Source organism: Elephantulus edwardii, unplaced genomic scaffold (genome assembly GCF_000299155.1).
Source record: "Elephantulus edwardii isolate Elephantulus edwardi_28Jun2011 unplaced genomic scaffold, EleEdw1.0 scaffold00080, whole genome shotgun sequence".
Classification (NCBI taxonomy): Eukaryota; Metazoa; Chordata; class Mammalia; order Macroscelidea; family Macroscelididae; genus Elephantulus; species Elephantulus edwardii.
In genome coordinates, this window is record NW_006399830.1 from 4,641,187 (window position 1) to 4,663,055 (window position 21,869).

Below are 21,869 nucleotides of genomic sequence, written 5' to 3' on the forward strand. Positions count from 1 at the left end.
GGGGTCAGAGTGCTGCCCAGCACGGTCACCCTGTGTGCCAGTGTCCACGTTAGGACCCCTACCCTCACTCGGGCCCATTACCCTCAGCCTGCACCATCTGACTCTCATCGCCCCAGCAAGAATCCCCCCACCCCGCCAGGATGTCCACTCAAGCTCTCAAAAATTACGTTTCACCAGACATATGATCAAGGATTTATTAAGTCATACATGCAAAACATAGTGCTAATTGCATTAGCAAAAAGATCAATGTAAAAACACTCCACAATTCTGCAACTGTCAATTTAAAAAATTTTGTTCTAGTGGTTGAAAGGTCCACAGCTGCGTCCGGCCAGCGTGTGAGGTGCCTGACACTTCAGCGCTGCGCTGGCCAAACCGCAGCCCCGGACCTGGGGAAGCAGGGGCAGGAGGTGTGTCCACGTGGGCGAGGTAAGGCGGAGGGTCGTTAGTCAGTTACAGCATCGTCACCCGGCAGGACTGTGACGAGGAGGAGGGGCACGGTGTAAGGAGGTCTAAAGATTAGAAAAAGGGTCAAGCGGCAACACGGGATCTTGACACCTAGTTACTAGGAGACTAAAGAAAGAAAGCACTTCAGCGTTGAGGAAAGAAACGTGGCACGAATGCACTGGACTCGTCTACGCAGAACGGACTGCTAATGCATCATCAGAGAGTTTATAATACAAGGAGACATATTGCTCATTGGGGGGTCTAGAAGGGAAGCACTCACTATGTTAGCATCTACAGGAATGGTCAGCCAGGGGTTAAAGGCCCAAGGGGGCGTAGGGGTCTTGGAACTCTGACACCACTGACCTGTGTGCCCTTGTGTGGATCTGACAGAATGCCCTTGCCCCCCTTCCACCCGTGACACCGTTCCGCTGCAGGACGTGTGTTCGATGTAGTGTAAACCGGCCGCCACTCGGGATTGTGTCAAAATACTGTCTTCAGCCTCTGTTGACCCAGGTGTCGCCCATGCCCACCCAGAATACTTCATCGCAGGAGACGCCGGGGCCTCCTGGTGGGGATATCCAGGAAGGCTAACTAATGGTCTGGAAAATGTCACTACGAAAGCAGAGTCACAGAGGGGTGAGCGCCAGGCTCCATCAGGACCCGTGGTCAGCGTTACGAGTGAGCGCGGGATGAACTAGGGACAGTTAATGGCAACGTCTTGTTAGGAGGCTGGACTGTGAGGCGTCTGGGATCAATCGCAAGTGGCTGCCTCTCCTGACATCAGGAGCTACAGTCTTTAGACAGAGGGCTTCCCAGCAGTTTAGTGCTTAGTGTTTGCAGCACAACAATGCAACTTAATTCACAGGGGATTTTGGCAATTCATCTGAGCTAGAATAGGTGGGGGCTTTTGAAAAATAAGGCTTTAATAAGGCTTGTAGTTTAGGGGCTAAATTTTAATAGAATGTGAAAGTTCTGACCTCTTAGATTCAATAGTACTTTGAAATTACTGATTGGTTCAAAATGGTTTTATGGAAAAACTAATCTGTAACAAAAACTTGGCATTGAGTGCGAAGGCTCCACTGTTTTGTTTTGAGCAAAGCATACGAAGGGTCCGGGGCGGGCGGGCGGGCTGGGACGTTTACAGCAGTAGGCATTTTCTCTTCCTCTTCTTGACGGGGGGCGGGCACAGGACGGCTCTGATGGCTTCGTCGAACACTGTCTTGAGGCCTCGCTGCGTGAGTGCTGAGCACTCGAGGTATTTGACAGCACCTGTCAGCAAACAGTCTCAGTCACCTCTGCCCACCTGACGGACACCCCCCCTTCCCACCCACAGTGGAAGGAACCGCGAGAATCTTGCAGAGTTTCCTACCGATCTCCTTCGCCATTGCCAAGCCCTGCGGGTAGGTGATGGGGGTCAGCTTCTTCTCTTTGAGCTTCTCGATCGTGTCCTTGTCATCCCTCAGATCCAGCTTGGTCCCCACGAGGATGATGGGAGTGTTGGGACAATGGTGTCGCACCTCAGGGTACCACTAAGGGCAGAGAGGGATCCAAGCTGACCCATCTTCTAGATCAGCCACCTGTCCCTGCAGCTGACGTGCCCTGTTCTGGGGCCTGGCTCACTTCCAGTCAGACCTGACAGAACTTCAAGGGTGCCCGTGGGTTCATCTCAGAGGACCCACCCTACAGAACCAGCTCTGCTCGTCTGTCAGTAAGGGCACAACGGGGGGTGGGGTCTGACAGAACAACCAGAGGAGGAAAGTCCCCCAAACAGTCGCTTGACTTGATGTAATTAGTAAACATCTTAAGGTTGCTCAATTCAGGGAGGAGATTCAACACCTGGAGCAAGGCTCAGCCTGCCCTCCCAACCCCTCAGCAATTTCTCTGACCACTAGACTGAAGGGTGTCCCACTGAGGGCTTTCACTGAGAAGTCTGTGAAAGATGCAGGGCCAGAAAGACACGGTCATTGCTTTCATTAGCCCAACTCGAAAGGTGCCATCACTTTACGAGAGCAGCACAAATCCAGGCTTCTGAACCCCTGAAATTCAGAAGTCTAGAATCTGAAGGCAAATGGCAATAGAACAGATTATCTAAACAGTAAAGTCAGAAAAGCCCTCTAAATAATGGAGAATTCCTAACAGTAAGTGACATTTTAACTTAATGTTCCTTGCCTAAAGTAGTGTTAATTAAAAAGTACCCCACAAAGTCAACCCCACTTACCTTTGCGCGGACATTTTCGAATGATGCAGGGCTCACCAAGGAAAAGCAGATTAAGAACACGTCCTAGAGAGAGCAGAGAGGTGCTGAGGGCCATAGTGAGGGCCGTGGGCACTTCCCAGGCCCCCGCTCATGCATGCTGCCCCCTCATGTACCCCGGCCTCCAGGACCAGCACAAGGGCAAGTCCTAGAGGGAGCTTTGCCCTCAGCTCCACCCACGGACCCTACCCCCCACAGGGCATCTAATTCTCTGCTCTCCACTAAGGTCTCCCTCTGGTACTGTGGTGAAGCAGGTCTGTTTTGAGAGAATCACGAATAAATGGCTTCCTAAGGACATGTCCTCTGTCTTGTCCAGACAAAAATGTGTCACTGTGCTCCCGTGACAGCTGTCATGGGTCACACACAGCCCTGCCACCCTAACCCTCACTGAGCCACACCTAGGTGACGGAGGCTGGTGAAGGCACGCTTGGTGTCCTGGTCCAGCACCTTGACCAGCCTGCACTAGGGCTGCGGCCCAAGGCATCCTGGGAAGCAGTGCTACATGGCCCTGAGGCTGAGCTCTGGCTCACTGTCAAGTATTTGAGAGTTTCGTCTCATTCTGTGTGAAGTCATTACAAAAATGCCCACAAGTTCCCAAGATCTTGGCTTAGGTTAGATGTATCCTTGGCAGAGCGCACCCGTGTGCTACTTATGAAATGCACGGTTCTAAGCTAACCCTATAAACCCTCCAACTGTGATCCCACACCTGCTTTCACAAACGTCACGTAGACTAGGGTACATGCACAAGTGGGCCCGAGAATCACCAGGTGTCCCGGCACGCGGCTGATTGTACCCACTTCCAAGCACACGGTTAGCTCACCAGCCTGGCACAGCCATGCCCCACGTGCCACATCACCACACCAGAAAAGTACAGCAGAAGAGACCCTGAGCAGAGAGGTTAATGCTGCACCAGCACCAGCCCACCATGCGCGTCCCCCGGGGCCTTCGCACAAGCCCTCCCTCGATGGACCTCCTGGGTCAGTCATGGTCGACAAAGCAAAACCCGAACAGACTCCAATTTGAAAACAGTGGACATGCCCGGACAGTAATCAGAGTGGGAAAGGTTATGTAGTTACAGGACTCCTAGAAATGAGGACCAGCACACTGCACAGCAACCAGACCTAGGCCCGACAGGGTGGGGACCAGCAGTGCCCCACGCCCCCAGACCCCGGGCAGTCACCTCCTGCACCGCTCCTGGAGGGGCCTGCTCTGCCGCTTCCAAGGCCCCCTTTCTAGTCATCACTCTGGCACACCCACATTTTACAAACTGGAGTCTCTTCCAATTTTACTGCATCGGTCAGGAATGGCCTGGTTTGAGCTGATCTGAAGTCCTGTTTAGGGAGAGGGAAGTGGCAGTGCACTCAGGGCTCTGGTTCAAAGCAGCAGGTGAACCAGCAGGCTCTAATGGAAGGGTGTTTCACCAAGTACAGCCCCAACTTCAAGGGAGGCCACACGCTCGATGGCCTGAGATGCAGGGGGCTGTCCAGGGAAACAGTGAGATGAGAGGAGAGACAAAGCTGGAGTCTGAGGGCCATGGAAGGTATTACATACGGCAATCGGCTTGTCTCTGCCCCTGGTGACGCTATCCTTACCATACGTGTCTCCAACCTAGTAATGCATGAGAACTTTGTTTGAGCTCAGTGCAAAGGGAGGCGCAGAACAAGAACACAGTGCATTATTCTGCTTCAGGATCTTAGCTCTCCCCTCCCAACGGCTCTAGCAGGGACTCCTCATCTCCAGATGCCACTAACTCCTCCATCAGAGCAGCCAGGATGCCCTGCACCATTAAGCAAGGCTGAGAAATCCAGCAAACCCCAGGGACAAGACCAAGACGCCTCTTCTACCCTAGCGGCACGCAGCGCGTCACGATGCTCCGATTTCACGCAGAAGGCAGGCATGCCAGGGAAGCCCCACTGTGTGGTCAGGGACCCGGAGGCAGCATGCCAGGCCCAGCCAGCACACAAGCATGCACATGCCCACACACGTACGCTCACATACACACCCCCACCCCTGCCAACCACCAAGCCGTGTTTCCCGGACCCTTTGCAGGTTCTATCTATTGAGGCCGCCCTCAGTCCCACGTGACAGAGCTGATAGCCTCTCTAGGATCCTGCCCCCTCCTCTGCTCCAACACAACCAACAGCCCTGCCATGCATCCAAGCCCATGCAGGCCGATGCGGAACTTGGCTTCTAAGGACAAAGCAGAGGGGGACTTCCTGTCACCCACGCAGGCCTCTGGGATTCCGACCTGGAGGATGAGCTGTGGGGTTGATTCTCTGCGTCATTTCTAAGTCCTCTCCTTCCAAGGACCTGGGATGCTCCTCTGGAGAGCGACACACTCCTGAGACCATCTAGAGACTGTGCTGCAGCTGCAGCTCCACACACAGCCACCGGCGGCCCTGTTCCACCCAGTGGGGACCTGCTCAACTCCCCAGCCTAAACCGAGCACTCAGAAGACATGGTGACCTCACCACTTCCGAGGACTGCTGGGCTGGGTTCCTGAACATTCGTCCTCAGAGGATAGGACACTCCTTCCTCTGGACTCGTCCCTCCACTACCCTTGGCCTCCACCAGGGATGACAGTGAGCTCTCTAAGTGGTCAGTCCTCCAACTTTCTCATGATGCATCACCACACACCAGTGCGCTCGCTCCAGTGGTCACTGCTACCTCTCCTGTGAGCAGGGAGTCCAGAGAGGAGAGGGGATCCAGCAGACATGCAGACAGCTCCCACCAGCTAGACCACCCTCTGTCTTTTACTCTGTTCTCTTCCAAATGCTTCCCACGTGGCTTGACTGTGTTTTGTTTTGGTTCCCGCCCCTCAGCAGACCACACAGAGGACAGAGGACAGGACCAGGACACAGAGAGGACCAGAAAGCCAAACCCAGGTCACCAAAGCAGAGCTGCCTGGAGAACACGCTTAGTGAACAGCAAGAGCACAGCCCCCACCAGGCGGCCCTGGCACGTTCCTACTTTCTGCAGAGTGTGCTCCTGTGCATAAGGCACACCGGGACTCAGCCGACGAGCACAGCGTGTATGCATCTGCACCGGAGCACACATCTCCCAGACCACCAGCAGCTGGGGCCAGCCCCCCAACAAAGGCCAAGGCTGGACAGGAACAAAGGCTGCCCGCAGCATGCTCACAGGTCACCGTGTCAAGCACGCATCCCCCACACCTCCCCAGTCGGGAAGTCTCAGCACAGCAACTGGGGTTCCAGATGGCTGGGTCTGCAACACACCTAGACCACTTGGGTCTCAGATACCCAGAAATCAGCAGTGTAACCGGGCCCCTCAGCACTAAATGGACACTTGAGATCAGAGATGCATGACTGGGTCCTGAGCACTAACTGGACACCCCGAGACAGACCTCAGTGCTACACGCAGGGTCTGGTGTGCTCCCCATGCTGGTGTGAGCACCAAGTTGCACTCACCAAGCCACAAGTCCTGAGAACTCAGGCAGCGTGCTCACGTCATTTCTGTCGTTGTGAGGTACAGGAGTCGGCCCTGATTCACCACAACCCCCTCCAACCACACACAACCCTGCTCGGTCTTGCCCAGCCTCACGTCATTCTCAATCGGTGAACAAACACCCATGCAGCAACGTCCGCCCGTAGACTCAATGACGCACTTGTCCTGCTGGGCTTGGCGTTCATCTGTCTTGGCTTCGTTCCCCGAAGCCTTCCCTGAGCATTTCATTGCTATCGGCAAATGCCCGACAGCCCTCAATCCAAACTACCCCCTCCCTCCGTCTCCTGGGCACCAGACATCAACTCTCAACCTCACACCCCTTAGGGCACACAGCATTTGTCTTTTTGCAAGGAATTTCACTCATTAGTTACAACAATTTTAACTTACTAAGATGTCTTAGTAGTAGGTACCTGCGCTCAATCCTAAAGGCACACAGTTTGAATCCAGCAGCTGCTCTGTGGGAGGATAGGCTGTCTCCTCCCATGAGATCTACTGCCTCTGAAAACCAGCTAAGGGTCAGTTCAGACCCAAATGCACACAACAAAGGACAGGAGAAGTCCTAGATTTAATTAGGAAATTAAAACCTTAAAGGGCAATTCATGCTGAAAATGATGGTTACGTGCTCACCATCTTGCAGTGAGCAGAGTACAGACTAATGGTTTAAACAGACTGAAGGCAGCTGCACAGAACTAGCCGACCCACAAGGGCGCCTCCTGCCTGCGTTAAGTAACCAGGGGAAGTGGAAGGTCTCTTGTAGAAGCCTCAGTTAAGGCACCTTCTCCCTGAGTCACAGCTGAGCTGCAGACCGGTCCACAGACTAGACTCTGAAGCCTATGGTGGAGGCATGGGTGAAGGAGGGCTCGGGTGAAGGGGGCTCGTGGCTCAGGTGAAGGGGGGCTCAGGTGAAGGAGGGTTCGCGGCTCAGGTGAGGGAGGGCTCAGGTGAAGGAGGCCCGTGCTCTTAGCCCTGCATGTCGGTGGTGGGAGGGTGCGCCTGGGTGTTTCCCATTCGAAGTGGTGCCAGAAGAACTGGCTCTGCCTGGCTCCTGCCTAGCTTCCAGCCGTGGACCTGCCACCTCCCAGGGCACAGCAGCCCGGCCTGCGCTGGTGTGCCCATACCCATCTTACAGTGGTCAGCATGTTTTCTGTGAGCAGCTTGAGGATGGGATCATGTCTTACCTGACTGGCTATTTAAGCACCTTAGAGCAAAACAGGTCCCACCTACAGGAGAGCCTGCACCTACTCTGAGCAGTGTGAGAAGCCCGTATCTGGCAGCAGGGTGGGCTTCCAGCCAACTCACCTTTGACTGTGACTCCCTCAGGAGACTGCGCCCCACCCTGCACACCCCTGAGTCACAGGAGTGGGGCAAAGTCCTTCCTCAGAAGTGACACCACACCCTTTGAGGTCTACTGAGATGACTGACTAGTTTTACCTTCTACTGGGAGTGTATTTGCAAATTAACTTGCCAAATTCTACAGCAGGCTGTCCTGCTGGCCTCCTGGGTGTTAAATGGGGCTGTGAAATGACAGCTACAACTTGAAACCTTTCTCCTGTGCATTTATCAGCTCCAGCCGCAGTAAAGGTCTTACTGAAGTCCCCAGTGCCCAGCATGGCTGCTGATCCAATCCCACAAACCCTCACCTACAGTCTCCTGTCAGGTCTCAGAAGAGGCTTCCTCTGGGTTTCTAAGATGGGGTTTAGGCTCCATCCCATGCCACAGGGCCCTGATGCCCACTCTGGTTTGCTTCTCTGAGGAGTAGTGGAGTCTGGAAGTCTAGCAAACTCTCTTGCTCTGTTTTCACAGGTGAAGAACAGAGGAGAGAAAGATCCTGCAGCACTTCCAATCCCAGAAGGAGCAGGACAACCATTACAACTGGAAGCTTCGGGGCAGAGACCTCCCGGCTGAAATGAAGGAGGTGCTTCCCAAATCATGCCTCACCTTATGGCGAAATAAGAAAAGCCAGGCCAACGCAGCCAAAACACTACTGTCAATGCCTACTCAGGGACCCTGCAGGACAGATTGGACTGCCTTTCCTGATTCCCAGGTTGCTAATCTTAATGGAGTGTAATGCAGCCCAACAGGTGAGTTCAGACCACCAACACTTAACCCTCCGTCCCACCAGAAATCTTGTTAACAAGTGGGAAAAGTCACTCAGACAGCTTCACCATGCTGTTCTTGAAAGGGGAAAGAATTCAGTGTCTGGCTAGACGCTCAGGTCCCTAAAAGATCCATATGGTTTCGGCTCATCCGCTCAAGGCTGTGGTCTGAACCCATCTGGCAGTAGTACTGTGTAAGAAAGGCCAGGCACTCTGCTTCCGTTAGGACTACAGCCCGGAAACTCCACAGAGCCTCTCCACAGCTCCACCTTGTCGGAGCCGCTCCACCCTGTCGCCATGAGCTGGAATGGATCTGATGGCAACAGGTCTGGGCTAGAAACCGAAAACCAGCAGAGTTCAAGGTTCAAGGCCTTGTATTGTTTTTCTTGCTCTATCTGTATCAAAGCATCTGGTCCGCAAGGAGACAGGTGAAGTCTAGGAGAAGGAAGCCCATCAAAGATCACACAGCCAGAGAGGGCGAGCAGGCTGTGAGGTCAAGGAATGTGCGCCAAGGCTGCCCATGCATCCCTATGTCAACCGTGGTGCTAATCTGTCTGCAAAGCGGTTTTAAAATACTTATTAAAACATGAGCAAAGGCAAATGTAAAAGAAAATGTATCGCTTGCTCTTTAAAGAAAGGTGGTCTGTGGTCAGGACCATCCTGTGCAAACGCTACTGTAACCACTCTGCCGGGCTGGCTGCAGGCAGGCCGTCCTCTGTGGCTTCTGACAGAGACGCAACAGCAGCCTTAAGTCTGTCCTTTTTTTTTAATTATTTTTTTTGTGCATGTACCGTCAAATCAGGTTTGACTGGTACAGGAGGAGATTGTCCCTCCTTCCCCCGCAGAGCATCTGGTGGATTCGAACCAGGCATATCTGGGATTGCAGTGCAGCTTCTTGCCACTAGGCCAATGTCTGTCTTGACAGAACACAGCAGATTCACCTTACAAAACTGAAGCCTCAGTCTACACTGAAAAAATGTACCTTCAAAAGCCACAGAAATGGAATGTAGATGCTCCACAGCTGAGGACTCAGCTCCACTCTAACTACCAAGCTGTAAAAGCAATTCTTCACCAGCCCCATTAGCACCGCCTCTTAGTTAATAAATTGACTGAAAAACCCTAAATCTAAACCAACAGCTTTTAAAAGCTGATCTGCAAAAAATAAAAACACTAATAATAAATAAAACAAGATGTGTATGAATGAGGGACTGGAATACCATTTTGCTGTGTAAGCTTTCACTCAAATCATAATTTAAGAAAAAAGCAAAAAAAGCCAAAGCAGTGCTAGCTCTCGTGAACCTAAATGGACAAAGCGTGTGTCCAGCGCCTGTCGTGCCCAACCCAAAACAAAGCCTGCTCTGCACCTCGTAACGTGTTAGGAAGGGAACCGACAGAGCCAGATTCGCCATCACTTGACAGCCCTCATGACGGCAGCAGAGGCAAAGCCAACAGTGACAGGCAGTTCCCGTCCCTCCACTGCACACTCGCAAGGGCCCCGACAGGTCAGCTGTCAGCCTTACTGTTTGCGGGTAGGAGAGGGGGCGCAATCGGTCGTAGTCTTCTTGTCCAGCTGTGTCCCATAAGCCCAGGTTCACGGGTTTTCCATCGACCATAACATTGGCAGAGTAGTTGTCAAAGCTGTGGAAGGGCAGAGTGGTTAGTGCTGGAGGGTGACGAGGGCTGGGCCGCCCTGCAGTCACTCAGTGTCCTGAGCAGGGGGCGGGGAGGGAAGTAGGGGGGACAAACACAGGGAGGCACCACCAACGTGCTACTACAGTGACAGGTAGTGGAAGCAAATCATGGTCAGGAATACAGAGTCTCCAAGGTGTTTCTCTCCAGGAAGAACAGTATAAAATTAGTCCTATCACAAGTGGCTCGTGCTGAGCTCGCACTTCTTCTATTTTCAACCTAACAGCAACCCCGCCACAGGTGCCCTCCGCTGCACCTGCAGACGCCTTCACGCGGGGGTGGAGGGAGCAGAATGCTCTGGTCCGCTGGGCCTGTCACAAGAATGCAGGTTAAAAAACACAAACGCCAGTCCAGAAGCTTCCCTATCAAGTGGTCAAGTGAGTGTCTGAGATTACGTCATTTTGCAAATGAACTTGATGTGCGCACAGCTCAGGAAAAGGCAGCCAAAAAAGCCTATTGACTGCAGAGAAAAAAATAAGGCTGACAAGGTAAAACTGCAGCTAGAATATGTTTAACTATCACAGACACAACTCACTGGGGGGAAAAATCAGAACACAGTACTGTAGCCCAGACCAGGGGAAGTGTTCAACAGAGTAGCAGCCACGGTATATTAAAGGCCAAACCAGAGCATCACTCCAATGTCAAGGTCAAAATGTGAGAAAAGGCTCTGATGTGGGTCAGAGATTTAGGAATAGATTACTTCCTAGCTTTCACAAAGGAAAGGGCTGATAAATGTGGTAACTCTGCTCTTAGGAGGGAACACACAAATCCCAGATTATGCAAGAAATAGTAGTGGAATGACTATTTTTCATCTGGAAAAGTCAGGTATTTGACACATCAAATTCTTTGCTGCTGAGTCAGTTCCACTGCCTAACACCCCAGGAGAAAGAGTATGACAGCCCTAGGTCTCCAGGCATTGTCTTGAAGCAAGGGGATCACCAGGCCTTTCTCCCTCGGAGCAGCCAGTGGGTCAGCAGTTCATCACTGTGCCTCCAGGGACCCACCTGCCTCCTACTGGATCAAAACTGCATTCTGAATGAGTTAAAAAGAAAAACTTTTGCTGTGATAAACTCAGGGGAAAAGACAAGGTGTTTTATCATCATTGCAGCAGGAAATGTCTTTTCCAAGTAAGATATAAAAACCCACCTCAAAAAGGAGGTAGAAAGGGGGCATATATGGACACACACATTTTCAACTTCTGGGAGGGGAAAAAGATGTCAACATCAAACAAGGCAGAAGGGATTACTATTTCCTACATTTAAAAAGTTCCATCAGCAGAAAGAACTTTTAATACAAATTAGAGAAGACCTCCAGGCGGGTCATGAGGCTGTGAATGCAATCCGATCTCAATTAAGGATCAGAAAAGCAAATGACAATAACAAGATGACCTGTCTCACCCAAGTCAACTCCCTGTGTACTGAGGGTGACAGGTATTGTCTTCAGAAGAACAAATAGGTAAAAAAACCTTTCCAAATTTAAAACATACATTCCCTCTGGGTCTGGCACACTTCTTCTATCCTGCAGAAAAAAAAAAACTACCATGTGGCTTAACACAGCAGGGTTTTGAAGGAGGTAAAAGGAGAGGACAGAAAGGAGTGTCTAAAGGAATACATGATTAGACATCATAGGTACACCAGCGGCCTAGGACAGGAGGCAGATCACTGGTAAGAGGACTTGGAGGGGCGCGGAGGAGTGTATCTGTGTAACAATGAATGAATATTTTAAAAAAGTGAACTGGGTGAGGGACAGGGAGCAAAATATACAACAATAAATGAATGAAAATCTACCTTCTCTGTAAACATTCGTTCAAATCACAAATAAAATTAAATTTTATTTTAAAAAGAGGTGAAAAGAGAAAACATTGCCGAAGTGCCCAGCGGTTGAAGGGTGCGGGACTTGGCAATCACTGACGACTGTCAACGGTTTAGCTCTTACTACCTACGCAAAGTCGCCTGCAATATATTCAGAACACGGACAAGACACGCTCCTACGAGTATCTTAAAAACGTGTGCACGACACTTCAGAGCATGCGTGTGCAAGAAAGCAAGTTAGAACAGCCCTGCCTCCACTGCTGGGGGGGGGGCGAGGCCCAGTGCATGAGGGTCCTGGGGCTCCCTGGTCACCCCATCATCAGAGTCTCTCCACCGACTCAGCTGCCTGTTGGGAATAAGCCACTCACAAGGCAGTAGGCCAGTCCACCCTCCCCACACCAGCCCCCACACCTTGGTTTCAACCCCAGAACCCCGGAAAGGAAAGCATAAAGGAACGCTTCCTGGTCCAGTTCGTTGCTCTGTCAGAAAGAGCCCAGGGACCTAAATAACCTGAAAGGTCTACTTCTCCACCTCTGTTCTCGAGAACTGGGTCCAATGTCCTCTTTTGTTCTTCCTCCTACGACTGAGAATCAATTAGGAAATCGAGGCCCATTCCACCAGTAAGAGCAAACTTGATACTAGACGGTCTTTCGCAGTTTAATAAAAAAGGAAGGGGTGGGGGGAAACAGCATGTGACCTGCCAGCTTTCCAGTGAGCGGGGCTGGAGGAAGGCAGGAGGGCGGCTGGCGTGGTACTCACACGGTGGGGATGTACTCTCCAGGAAAGGCATTGGTCGTGTAGCTGATGAGCAGACACGTCTTACCGACGGCTCTGAGGATGAAAGGGAGAGAGGCGTAAGCGGCTCAGTCAACAGAAACACTGCACCTCTCCAGTCAGGACAGAGTCTTAGCTTTCTCTAGTCTTTTAAAGTAACTGCTAGAGAAATCAATATTCACTATGTATTCGGAGTTAACGAAAACCACATTCACCCCCTTTTCCTTAACACTACAGTTTAATCCTTAAATACCTATGCTACGCAAATTCTTTTTTTACTTACATATTTATTTGCTTAGAAAGTTCATATCCACTGTGTTTCACACTATACTACATTCACTCTGTGGTCAATACACTCATTCTCACTCATTCTGTTTTATGAAATTAATCACCATTGAACTTTGCCCACCATTACTCTGTCTTGATCAGGAATCTTTCCAGTCTATCTAGATACATATTTGCTCACAGCTGAGATCGTTGTTACATACCTAACACACATACGCTATATGGTTGGGGTTTTGCGAACCATGTAAGCCCCTCAGGTCGGTCCACCCTGTCTGCTGTCGTATGTGATGTGGGGCTGTTCCATGTACAACACATACAATAGCACAGTCAACGTGAAGAAAGTGAGTTCTTCTCCTTCACTCTTTTATAAAGGTGAGAACCTCTCGACAAGAGCCTACAGGCCCATCCAGTCACGCTAAGACTTGTTTCTCTCCTCACATTCTGAAGGGTTTAACCAGAGCCGAAATGGCCCATCCCAAAGACCTCAGATCAAACATTACATCATCAGTTAGGCGGCAATTTCCAACCAGAAATGACTCACTGGGCATCCATACATCTTGCTAAAAGCTGTGAATGTCGAATCAACCGGTATTAGCAGGAGCTAAGTTCTGGAGCCACAGGCCTGGATGTGGGACCCACTGGCAACTCTGTCACACTCACTGGCCGTGATTCACTGGCCAGTTTCAAGTTCCTTATGTCAATTCTGCCCAAAGACTATGGAGAACACTGATTCCAATTCATTGCACGCCAGCAAACCATGTGCCGTGCTAGGAGGGTACTAGTGCTGAGACACTGCAATGAGCGCACTGAGTTTATTCAATTATCAGATGAAAACAGGACGAGTCATTATGGAATCACCACATTAAGGAGGAGACGCTTGGTGTTATTAAAGATGACCGGGATGGTACAGCAGTATCAGCCCCGTGCCTGGGCAGTCGGGGACCACAGTGCTGTTGAGGCTAAGTGGGGTCAGGAGGAGGAACATTCTAGGCAAAGGCAGCTGCGTTTGGGAAGCTCAGTGTAACTGAAAACCAACCATAAGGACAGGGGAAATGTGAGGAGGGACCATCTCTCCCCATCAGAGCCAGGAGGACTTAGGGAGAGGACTTGTGTTGTTGTGTTGTTTTTTTTATTTTGTGTGTGTGTGTGTGTGTGTGTGCGCCGTCAAATCAGATCTGACTGGTACAGGAGGAGAATGCCCCTCCTTTTCCAGCAGAGCATCTGGTGGATTCGAACTGTGTATCTCTGGGATTGCAGTGCAGCTTCTTGCCACTAGACCACGGGAGAGGACTTGTTAATCTCCTAATAACAAGGAACCGTGAGGTCTGCATTTTTAGAAGAGGCTGGACTGCAGGGTGGAAAGTGGAGGCTGAAGGCTGGAACCAGGAAGCAGTGGTCTGGACAGAGGCGGGAAGTTGGGAGATGGTACAAGATGGAACTAGGTGCTTGCCCATGGCAGCTGAGGGAGAAGGGGGCACCAAAGGGCCATGATCAGAGAACCTTATTCTAAAACTGTAAGTGTCGTAAACATCCACAGCTCCTGCTGCCCGTGTGGGCAGGTTTCCATCTCCACAATCCCTAACCAGTAGCAGGCATTGGGTAGTGGCACCCAAACCTGGCCCAATCAGCGCATCTCCTCTAACATCACCTCCACACCGCTGCCCTTCCACCAGCTGGGCCCAAGAGTCCCCCTCCCCCTGTTCTGGCTCAACATCCCAAAACCCAAGCAGTGACTGGGTTCACCCTAAGACCTCAACTCTGCACCCCAAGTCCCCATCATCCCTCATGCCTGCACCCGTTGTTCTTTCACTACTTCCTCAAAGGATCAAACTTGCTAACAACAAGATGACTTTTCCATTTATTTTCCTGGTTTTTAAAATAAAATCCCTAAAAAAACAAAAAAAAAACCCAAACAACCCCTAAATAAAAAAAAAATATATAAATAAAATCCCTCAGAATCAGCAGCAGGGGAAAAGCCCTCAGCAGCAGACTTCCACATCACATCTTTCTGATGCTGGAGGAATTAACCTGGCTGGCAGCAGGTGTTTTAAGCACTGGACCACCAGGGCTCGCCTCATGGCTCTTTTTTTTTCTTTCTGGGGTGTGTGTACGTGTACCATCAAATCAGATCTGACAGGCACAGGAGGAGATTGCCCCTCCTTGTCCAGCAGCGCATCTGGTGGATTTGAACCACATGCCTCCGCGATTGCAGTGCAGCTTCTTGCCACTAGACCACCAGAGCTCCCCTTGCTATTTTTAATTAAGTGCCTACTTGCAGCAACTCCCCCCCCCACCCAAGGTTCTCAACTGTCAAGGGAAAAGACCACCTTTCTCCTGCAGAGCACTGCTGGAGAGGCAGCCCCTTTGGGGAGCAGCACCCCACAGCACCCCAAGGACAAGGCCACTAGAGTTCCCTTCCCAGCCCTCAGGGGTCCTAACATTTCTTTCCTCTTGTGTGATTTACAGCCTCTGGAGAGTCAGCTGTGAGTTGGTTCCAACTTGACAGAGATGAGAAAGGTCTTCAGCTGAAGCATCATCTTCGGAAAGACCTAACTGTGAAGGACTTCAAGAAACAGACATAATCTGACAGAGACGGAACTTTACTACCAATCACAACTTGCTACAAAGCAGTAGTAGCAAGTCAGGTGCAAAAGGCTCACCCTAGAACACCTGAAGATCACGGCAGGATCTGCTATTACCAAATACTTTTCACTTCAATTCCAACGAACAAGATTTGCTACAAACCTCTCCAAGAAAAGTTTCAAATGTGAAATAAGTGCACAGCCTCCCTGATTAAATATTGACTTTTTTAAAAAACTGGACAATGAAACAGAAAAACAGCCATTCACCCCATTATTTACTCTTCTCTTAAACACACAGCATAAGTCAATTCCAGAGGCCAAAGTCAACAGCAGCACTAGGCAGAGTTAACAGCCTTCCCCGCACAAAGAATGGACACTGTATTTGCTCGCAGCCTGATGGATGTGACCAGAATTTTTGAAAGTTACTGTTTACTTCGGAATTTCAAATTTTATACATTTGGCTGATCAACTTCTTTTAATCTTTGCCATGACGCTAGAAAATAAGCAGGAGTCTACTGAAAGAAAACCTTCCATGGTTCTACCCGGGATGGTCTCCTGCTCACGACACGACGACGAGCCCTGGTGGCATAGGGGCAACTGAAAGGTTGCTAGTTCAAACCCACCCTGCTCCTTGGGAGAATGATGAGACCATCGGCTACTGTAAGAACTGCAGGCGGCCCTGGAAAGCCTGTGGGAAGTGCTACTTTGTCCAACACAGCCGCTATCCAGCAGAATCAACCCAGAGGTCTGGGCTTAGCATTCTGGGTGTTGGTGTTTCAAGAAACTATATTAAAATAAACAAACAAACAAGGTACCTTATGTGTTCCTCCTACCCTGTCGTGTAGAAACTAACAAGATTCAAATCAATAAATAATTATATTCCTATTTCTGTCTTCATTTTTCCATTAGGAGAAATTTTAAAGAAAACCTTTTTACTTGCATTTTAAAAACCCACACATTTCAATGTTAATGAAATCTACAATTAAAAGCTAAAAAGCACATGTGATAAGTAAATCTTAAGCTACTGGCGATTTATTTCTCCATAGTTAAGTAAGTAAGGATGCAAAAAGTGCCAAAAGAAGAACTTTGTATCCTCTCCTTTTCCCTGGTGAACTGCTGTTCACAGAAACACCAGAGGGCTCTGGCACCTGTGACGCCTGGTGCCAGCAGGGCCAGGCAGCCCAGTGGTTGCACCGTGCCCCTGCTCTGTGGGAGGTGGCCTGCTCCAGAGAGACTTACACGCGTGCAAACCCCATGGCAGTTCTGTCCTGTCATACAGGGTCCAGAGGAGTCAGAATCAACGCCGGCAACACTGGGATTTTGGCTTTGTTGGTTATTTTTTTTTTTAATCCGGGGAGGAGGCTGTAACTGCTACATACAGAAGTCCCCATGTGGTTCAAATGGTCAAGCGAGGCCTTGACTGTGGTAAAGAGCTGAATTCAAGACACGTGGTTCAAATCTAGCAGCTGCTCCGCAGGGGGAGAAGATGGGCAATCTTCTCCTGTGCTATTTACAGCCTCTGCAAACTCACTGGACGGTCAGCTATGGGTTGGTTTCACTGGACCACAGCACATAACAGCACTAAAAGGTTAGGGGTTTGAACTTAGAGGTACTTCATAAGACAGGGCTAGCAGTCTACTTCTGAGAGGCCACAGCTAAAAGCTCTACAGAGGGAGTGGCCATTGTCACTGTAACAGTGGATTTTCCACTTACCTAGACCACCCTCACTAAACGTCATCTGTGCGTCTGCGTGCGAGCGCGCGCGCACACACACAGCCATTCTGCATTGTACACGCAGCCTCATCGTGACGCGTCATCAAAGCAACAACTAACAACTTACTAGCTAGAAGTATCCAGACCTTGGGGACAAATCAATAAAATGCAGTAAAAATATTAATTTTTAAATATTAAATATACACTAGTTTTACAAATAAGAGACCTTAAAGGAGGGAACTCTGATGGCCTAGTGGCAAGAAGCTTCACTGCAATCCCAGAGGCCCGTGGTTCAAATCCACCAGATGCTTTGCTGGAGAGGGAGGGGCAATTTCCTCCTGTACCAGTCAGATCCGATTTGACGGTGTACGTACACACACACACACACACACACACACACACACACAAAAGAGAGACCCTGAAGGTGTGCGGTTTACATGAGAAATAGGGCCTGAGAATACTGTACAGAGTAGGCCATCAATAAATGCGTAAGTGCAGTAATATATAAGAAGGATGACTAGAGTGGCTTAGCCTGACAAAAACACACAACTCAATCTGAAAATCTATTACCAGCAGGGACCATCCCAACGAACTTCTAAGAAAGCAAATCACTATCACAATGGGCTTCAAAAAGATTCTGTGTGAAGTTTCTAGAACAGTTAAAGGTGAAGACATTAACTGCAACAGACTTCAAATCTGAGGCAGATTTACTTCCAGGACCATCCAGTGTCCTCCACCTGGGGATGTGGACATGTGGGTCAGCCAAAGATGCAGTCAGAGGCGAGCCTGCCCACCTAACCGCATGCCACGCCCAGCTCCTGCACAGAGGCTCCTCGGACAGTTCCAGAGTCTCACAGCTGAAACACCCCCTGCAACATCAGGCAGAGAGGGGACAAAGCACGCGGAGCCAAATGCTGACCCACTGCCATTCTCCCAGCTAATCTTCCTGTTCAAGTCCCACCTGAGATACTGGAAGAGGCACTCCCTCGGCTGACGTGTGCCTGGGAGTGGGATTCATCTCCTCGATGATGGGGAACTGCTCCTTTCTGGGAAACCTGCACTGCAGTTTTAAGGTAGAGCTACATGGTGATGCAGAGGTAAAGAGTAGGAAGTACAAAGAGCTCAGATGACTAATGGAACAGTTACAGGATAAAAGGTGAGTTTACGGGGTGTAAAAATGGATCCCTGACCCCTCTCAACTCCAAGCTCGCTGGAATAAACAGAGAGGCCTATGTCTTGAGAGGAAAACCCATGAACAGTAAAGCAATTCCCGGGTCACACCCCTGAAAGCACTCACCGCAGGGGACTAGGAGTTTCTGGGAAAAGGGAGGCACTGGCTGAGGGCCCTCCCACCGCAGCCCAGGCCCCCCTGTGGCAGTGAAAGGAGGGGGCTTCAGTCTGTTCCTCGGATCTTTCTCACCCTTGAAAGCCCAAATTCAAACCCAACCCACTGTCCTCAAGTGTCTCCACGTCTGCCAGTACTCTCAACAGGAGAAGGGCCTTCCTTCTCTTGCTCCCTCAGAGCCACAGGTGTGTTTGAACAGCCTTCTGATTAGCAGCCCAACACTTAACACACTGCACCACCAGGGCCACTTAGACCAAACCGCACTCTTTAAAAATGGTTCTTAAACTGCCTGTCTGACGACAAAGGGAGGCTGTGAGACAGAGGTCCCACCCAGAGGCGATGGGATCCGGAAGGACTACTCTGCTGAAAACCTCAACTTGTACAGACTTTCAGTCCTTATTTTACACCCAATGCCAATTAGACTGCCACCTAGAAAACAGTCCATTTACCATAAATGATCTTAGTTATAAAATAATTACAATGTAGCTGTTCACTGTAACTTTTTTTAATGAGTTTGGATATTGTCAGTTTATTACAAAAGAGACACAGAGATTACTAACTCTGAAGGCTAAACTACTTGAACTACTTTTAAATGAGTGTTATCCAGCATGCCTTTCCGGCTTCAGCTGCCCTCACTCTGCTCAGAAAGCCCGACTCCTCGCTCCCACTGCGCAGTCAATCCCACAGCAGACTGCTTCATCCTTCTCCCACAGAGCAGCTGGCTCTAAATGTTAAATTCTGGTTAACAGCCCAGTGCTAAGGACACGGAGACACGGAGCTACAGGCTTCATCACGCACGCCCATCCTCCCTGGGCTTCTGAACTGTAGGTCCTAACAGGAGCGGGGACTGCCCCTCGTTCTCCCGCTGTGGATTCAATCCGCCAGAGCAGGGTGGGCTGTGGGTCAGCACGGCCTGCACCCCTGCAGAGCCCTCAACCATTCAGACTCGCCCTCACAGCTCATTACAACCATGGTATCAGGAATGCCTGTTACTCCGTTAAAAGCTAAAACTAAGACCACTAAGTGCAGTATCAGAAGGCAGAGTTAACTTCACAATCAGGAGCTGAGTTGCGTGTCTAACAGTGCCTCCTAGTAAAGCAGCCTCAGTAATAAGAACGGAAGCCCGCACCTGGCACCTGAGAGGCACTTAATAGAGGGCATCTTGTTTAATCCTCCAGGCACCTCTCTCCAGGCAGAAGTGATTTGCTCAATGTTCTCCCTAAGTAAGTGGTGGGTGGGGATTTGAAGAGAGGCTTCGGGTTTCACGGTAGACATTCATCAAGTATATGATGTTTTCAGTATATGTTTTCAGCCAGCACAAACAGCAGCGTCTATAACGCAATAGCGTCTTAAACAGCTGAGTATCTGTTAGGCGCCCTGGTGCTGTAGTGGGTTAAATATCGGGCTGATAACCAAATGACAGAGGGTTCAAATCCACTAGTTGCTCATGGGAGAAAGGCGGGGGCAGTCGGCTTCCGTTAGATTTACAGCCTCAGAAACCCAACGGGGCAGTTCCGCCCTGTCTTTAAACTCCAGTTCACTGCTGTGGATTCCAACTCGGTGACTCTCCAGCAGGCTCTCCTCCGGAGCTGCTGGTGGATTTGAACCTGTGGAGACCTGTGATCTGATCAGCAGCACAGCATTCCACAGAGCTCTCATTTCTGCCTTACAAACTCACTGTGACAGTCAACAGTAGGAGCCTGGTTTTGAAAACATACCTGTTACTGTTTATGTTTTTGCTTTTGAAATTTTAAGAGAAGACCACTTAATGGCTGAATATGGAATCATTATCAATTTATGGACTTAAAATTAAACTATGTACCGTTTCTATTCTAGGCATTACTGATTTAGCTCTTCTAACTTTTAAAGGATATGCAGACAAAAATGTTCCCAAGAGGGGGAAAAAATGGCATGTGTTTAGTTAATGCATTCATTATGCAAAAGAATTAAAACGTCATTTAAATAAATCCACAGATTTCACGCTTAAAACACGCTTTGGTCAAATGACAAGAGTAAAGCCTTCATTCAAACCAAAAGCAAGTGTGTTGCCATGGAGTCTATTCTGACTGACAAGCCCACGTTACAAAGCTGAACTGTTCCATAGGTTTAGGTTTTCTTGGCTGTAATATTTACAGAAGCAAATGAAACAGGCCTTTCTTCCGAGGCACCTCTGGGTGGATAAGAACCATCAAACTTCAGCTTTAGTGACTACTCAGCAGACTGCTATCAAGGGCCTCAAAGTTTTCTTTTAAAAGATTAAAATGTACACAACACACACACACTCCCCTGTACATACACTGCTGAAAAGTAGACAATTTCAATTCTATTCTGTACTTACCTGCAAATAATACACACATTATATGGGTGTTTGTAGATTTTGTGTAAACTGGGCCACTCCCAAAGGTGTCTCCTAGCTCCTATGTGTGTGGGCATTTTATAGTCCAAAACACATCCTCCACATTTTGTAAATCTGACAAGTCAGTCGGAAGAGCATCTTTCAAAAATCTAACTGCTGTTCTTGCAGCTCTAACAGTTACACTATTTCCACTGTCAAACATGCACTTCTCCTAATAAACCCAGGACCGTACCAAAGGCAGGTCTGGAGAAGAGGAATCAAAAAAAAAGGTCAGGGGTGCCAGAACTCTTAGGCCTTCCACACTTGGGAATAACCCAGTGGTATCCAGTGAATATAAAGAAACGGCTAGTGATTCTTCGAGCTTCTTGGTTCATGCCAAACCACACAAGCAAGCCTGAAGCACACAACTTCGCTCTGATTACACTGAGATTCTTGTTTGTAAAGGGGGGGGAGGGAATAAGACAAGTCTTGTCTTCCTTAAGGGCCTGGATCCGCCCCCCAAACAGCAATGAAAAGAAATGTCTTGCAAAGGAGCAACTACACTCTGCACCCCTGCTCTGCCGCGTCCCAGACCTAATGCATTAAGCGAAGGCCATATACGTGTATTTTTTGGGGGTGGAGTGGGGACCGCATCCCATTCAACGAAATGAACAGTCTTCCTCACACCCAGCTGCTTCCACCATGGCTAAACTGAAAACGTTGCTCCCAGAGGCCAAATCGACCACAGCAACTCCAAAAGATCAGATGAGAAAGGGACAGGGCTGTGAGCCCACGACACAGGGACAGCTCGGAAAATCAGGGTCCCAACCCGAACACTGGTCATCAGTGTCCCTGAAACTGTGGCCCCGAGTGTACGAGCAGTTGTATGTCTTCTCAATAATAAAAGGAATTACTTTTTAAAAAAGTTCCTCCACGAAATCCCCAAAATGATCCCTTTAAAAACCCTGGAAGGGGCGAGGTGCAAGTCGAAGGAACCTCGTTCTAAGTTTAGGGCCGCCAACCCCGCCCAGGAAACATCCATCCCGCATTCAAGGCTGGACCACCGCTCCCCGGGA

The 21,869-nt window shown here is 49.7% G+C and overlaps 1 protein-coding gene across 1 annotated transcript; it reads right to left on the reverse strand.

Moving 5' to 3' along the window:
- Positions 1 to 1,582: 1,582 nt before the first annotated feature.
- On the reverse strand, positions 1,583 to 15,989 carry RAC1 (ras-related C3 botulinum toxin substrate 1 (rho family, small GTP binding protein Rac1)). Its single transcript, XM_006889757.1, has 6 exons — positions 15,964 to 15,989; positions 12,519 to 12,590; positions 9,780 to 9,897; positions 2,663 to 2,725; positions 1,814 to 1,973; positions 1,583 to 1,713 (listed from the first exon to the last, which is right to left on the reverse strand). Exons 1-6 carry the CDS (start codon positions 15,987 to 15,989, stop codon positions 1,583 to 1,585), a joined length of 570 nt encoding a protein of 189 aa, XP_006889819.1.
- Positions 15,990 to 21,869: the final 5,880 nt, after the last annotated feature.

Excerpts from the sequence above, each read along its gene's own strand:
- RAC1 (XM_006889757.1), bottom strand. The coding sequence starts at position 15,989 with ATGCCACCAGGGCTCGTCGTCGTGTC. Across the intron at positions 9,898-12,518 it reads GGAGAGTACATCCCCACCGT|CTTTGACAACTACTCTGCCA; the intron begins GTGAGTACCACG and ends GCCCTTCCACAG. Across the intron at positions 2,726-9,779 it reads CCCTCTCCTACCCGCAAACA|GACGTGTTCTTAATCTGCTT; the intron begins GTAAGGCTGACA and ends TGCTCTCTCTAG.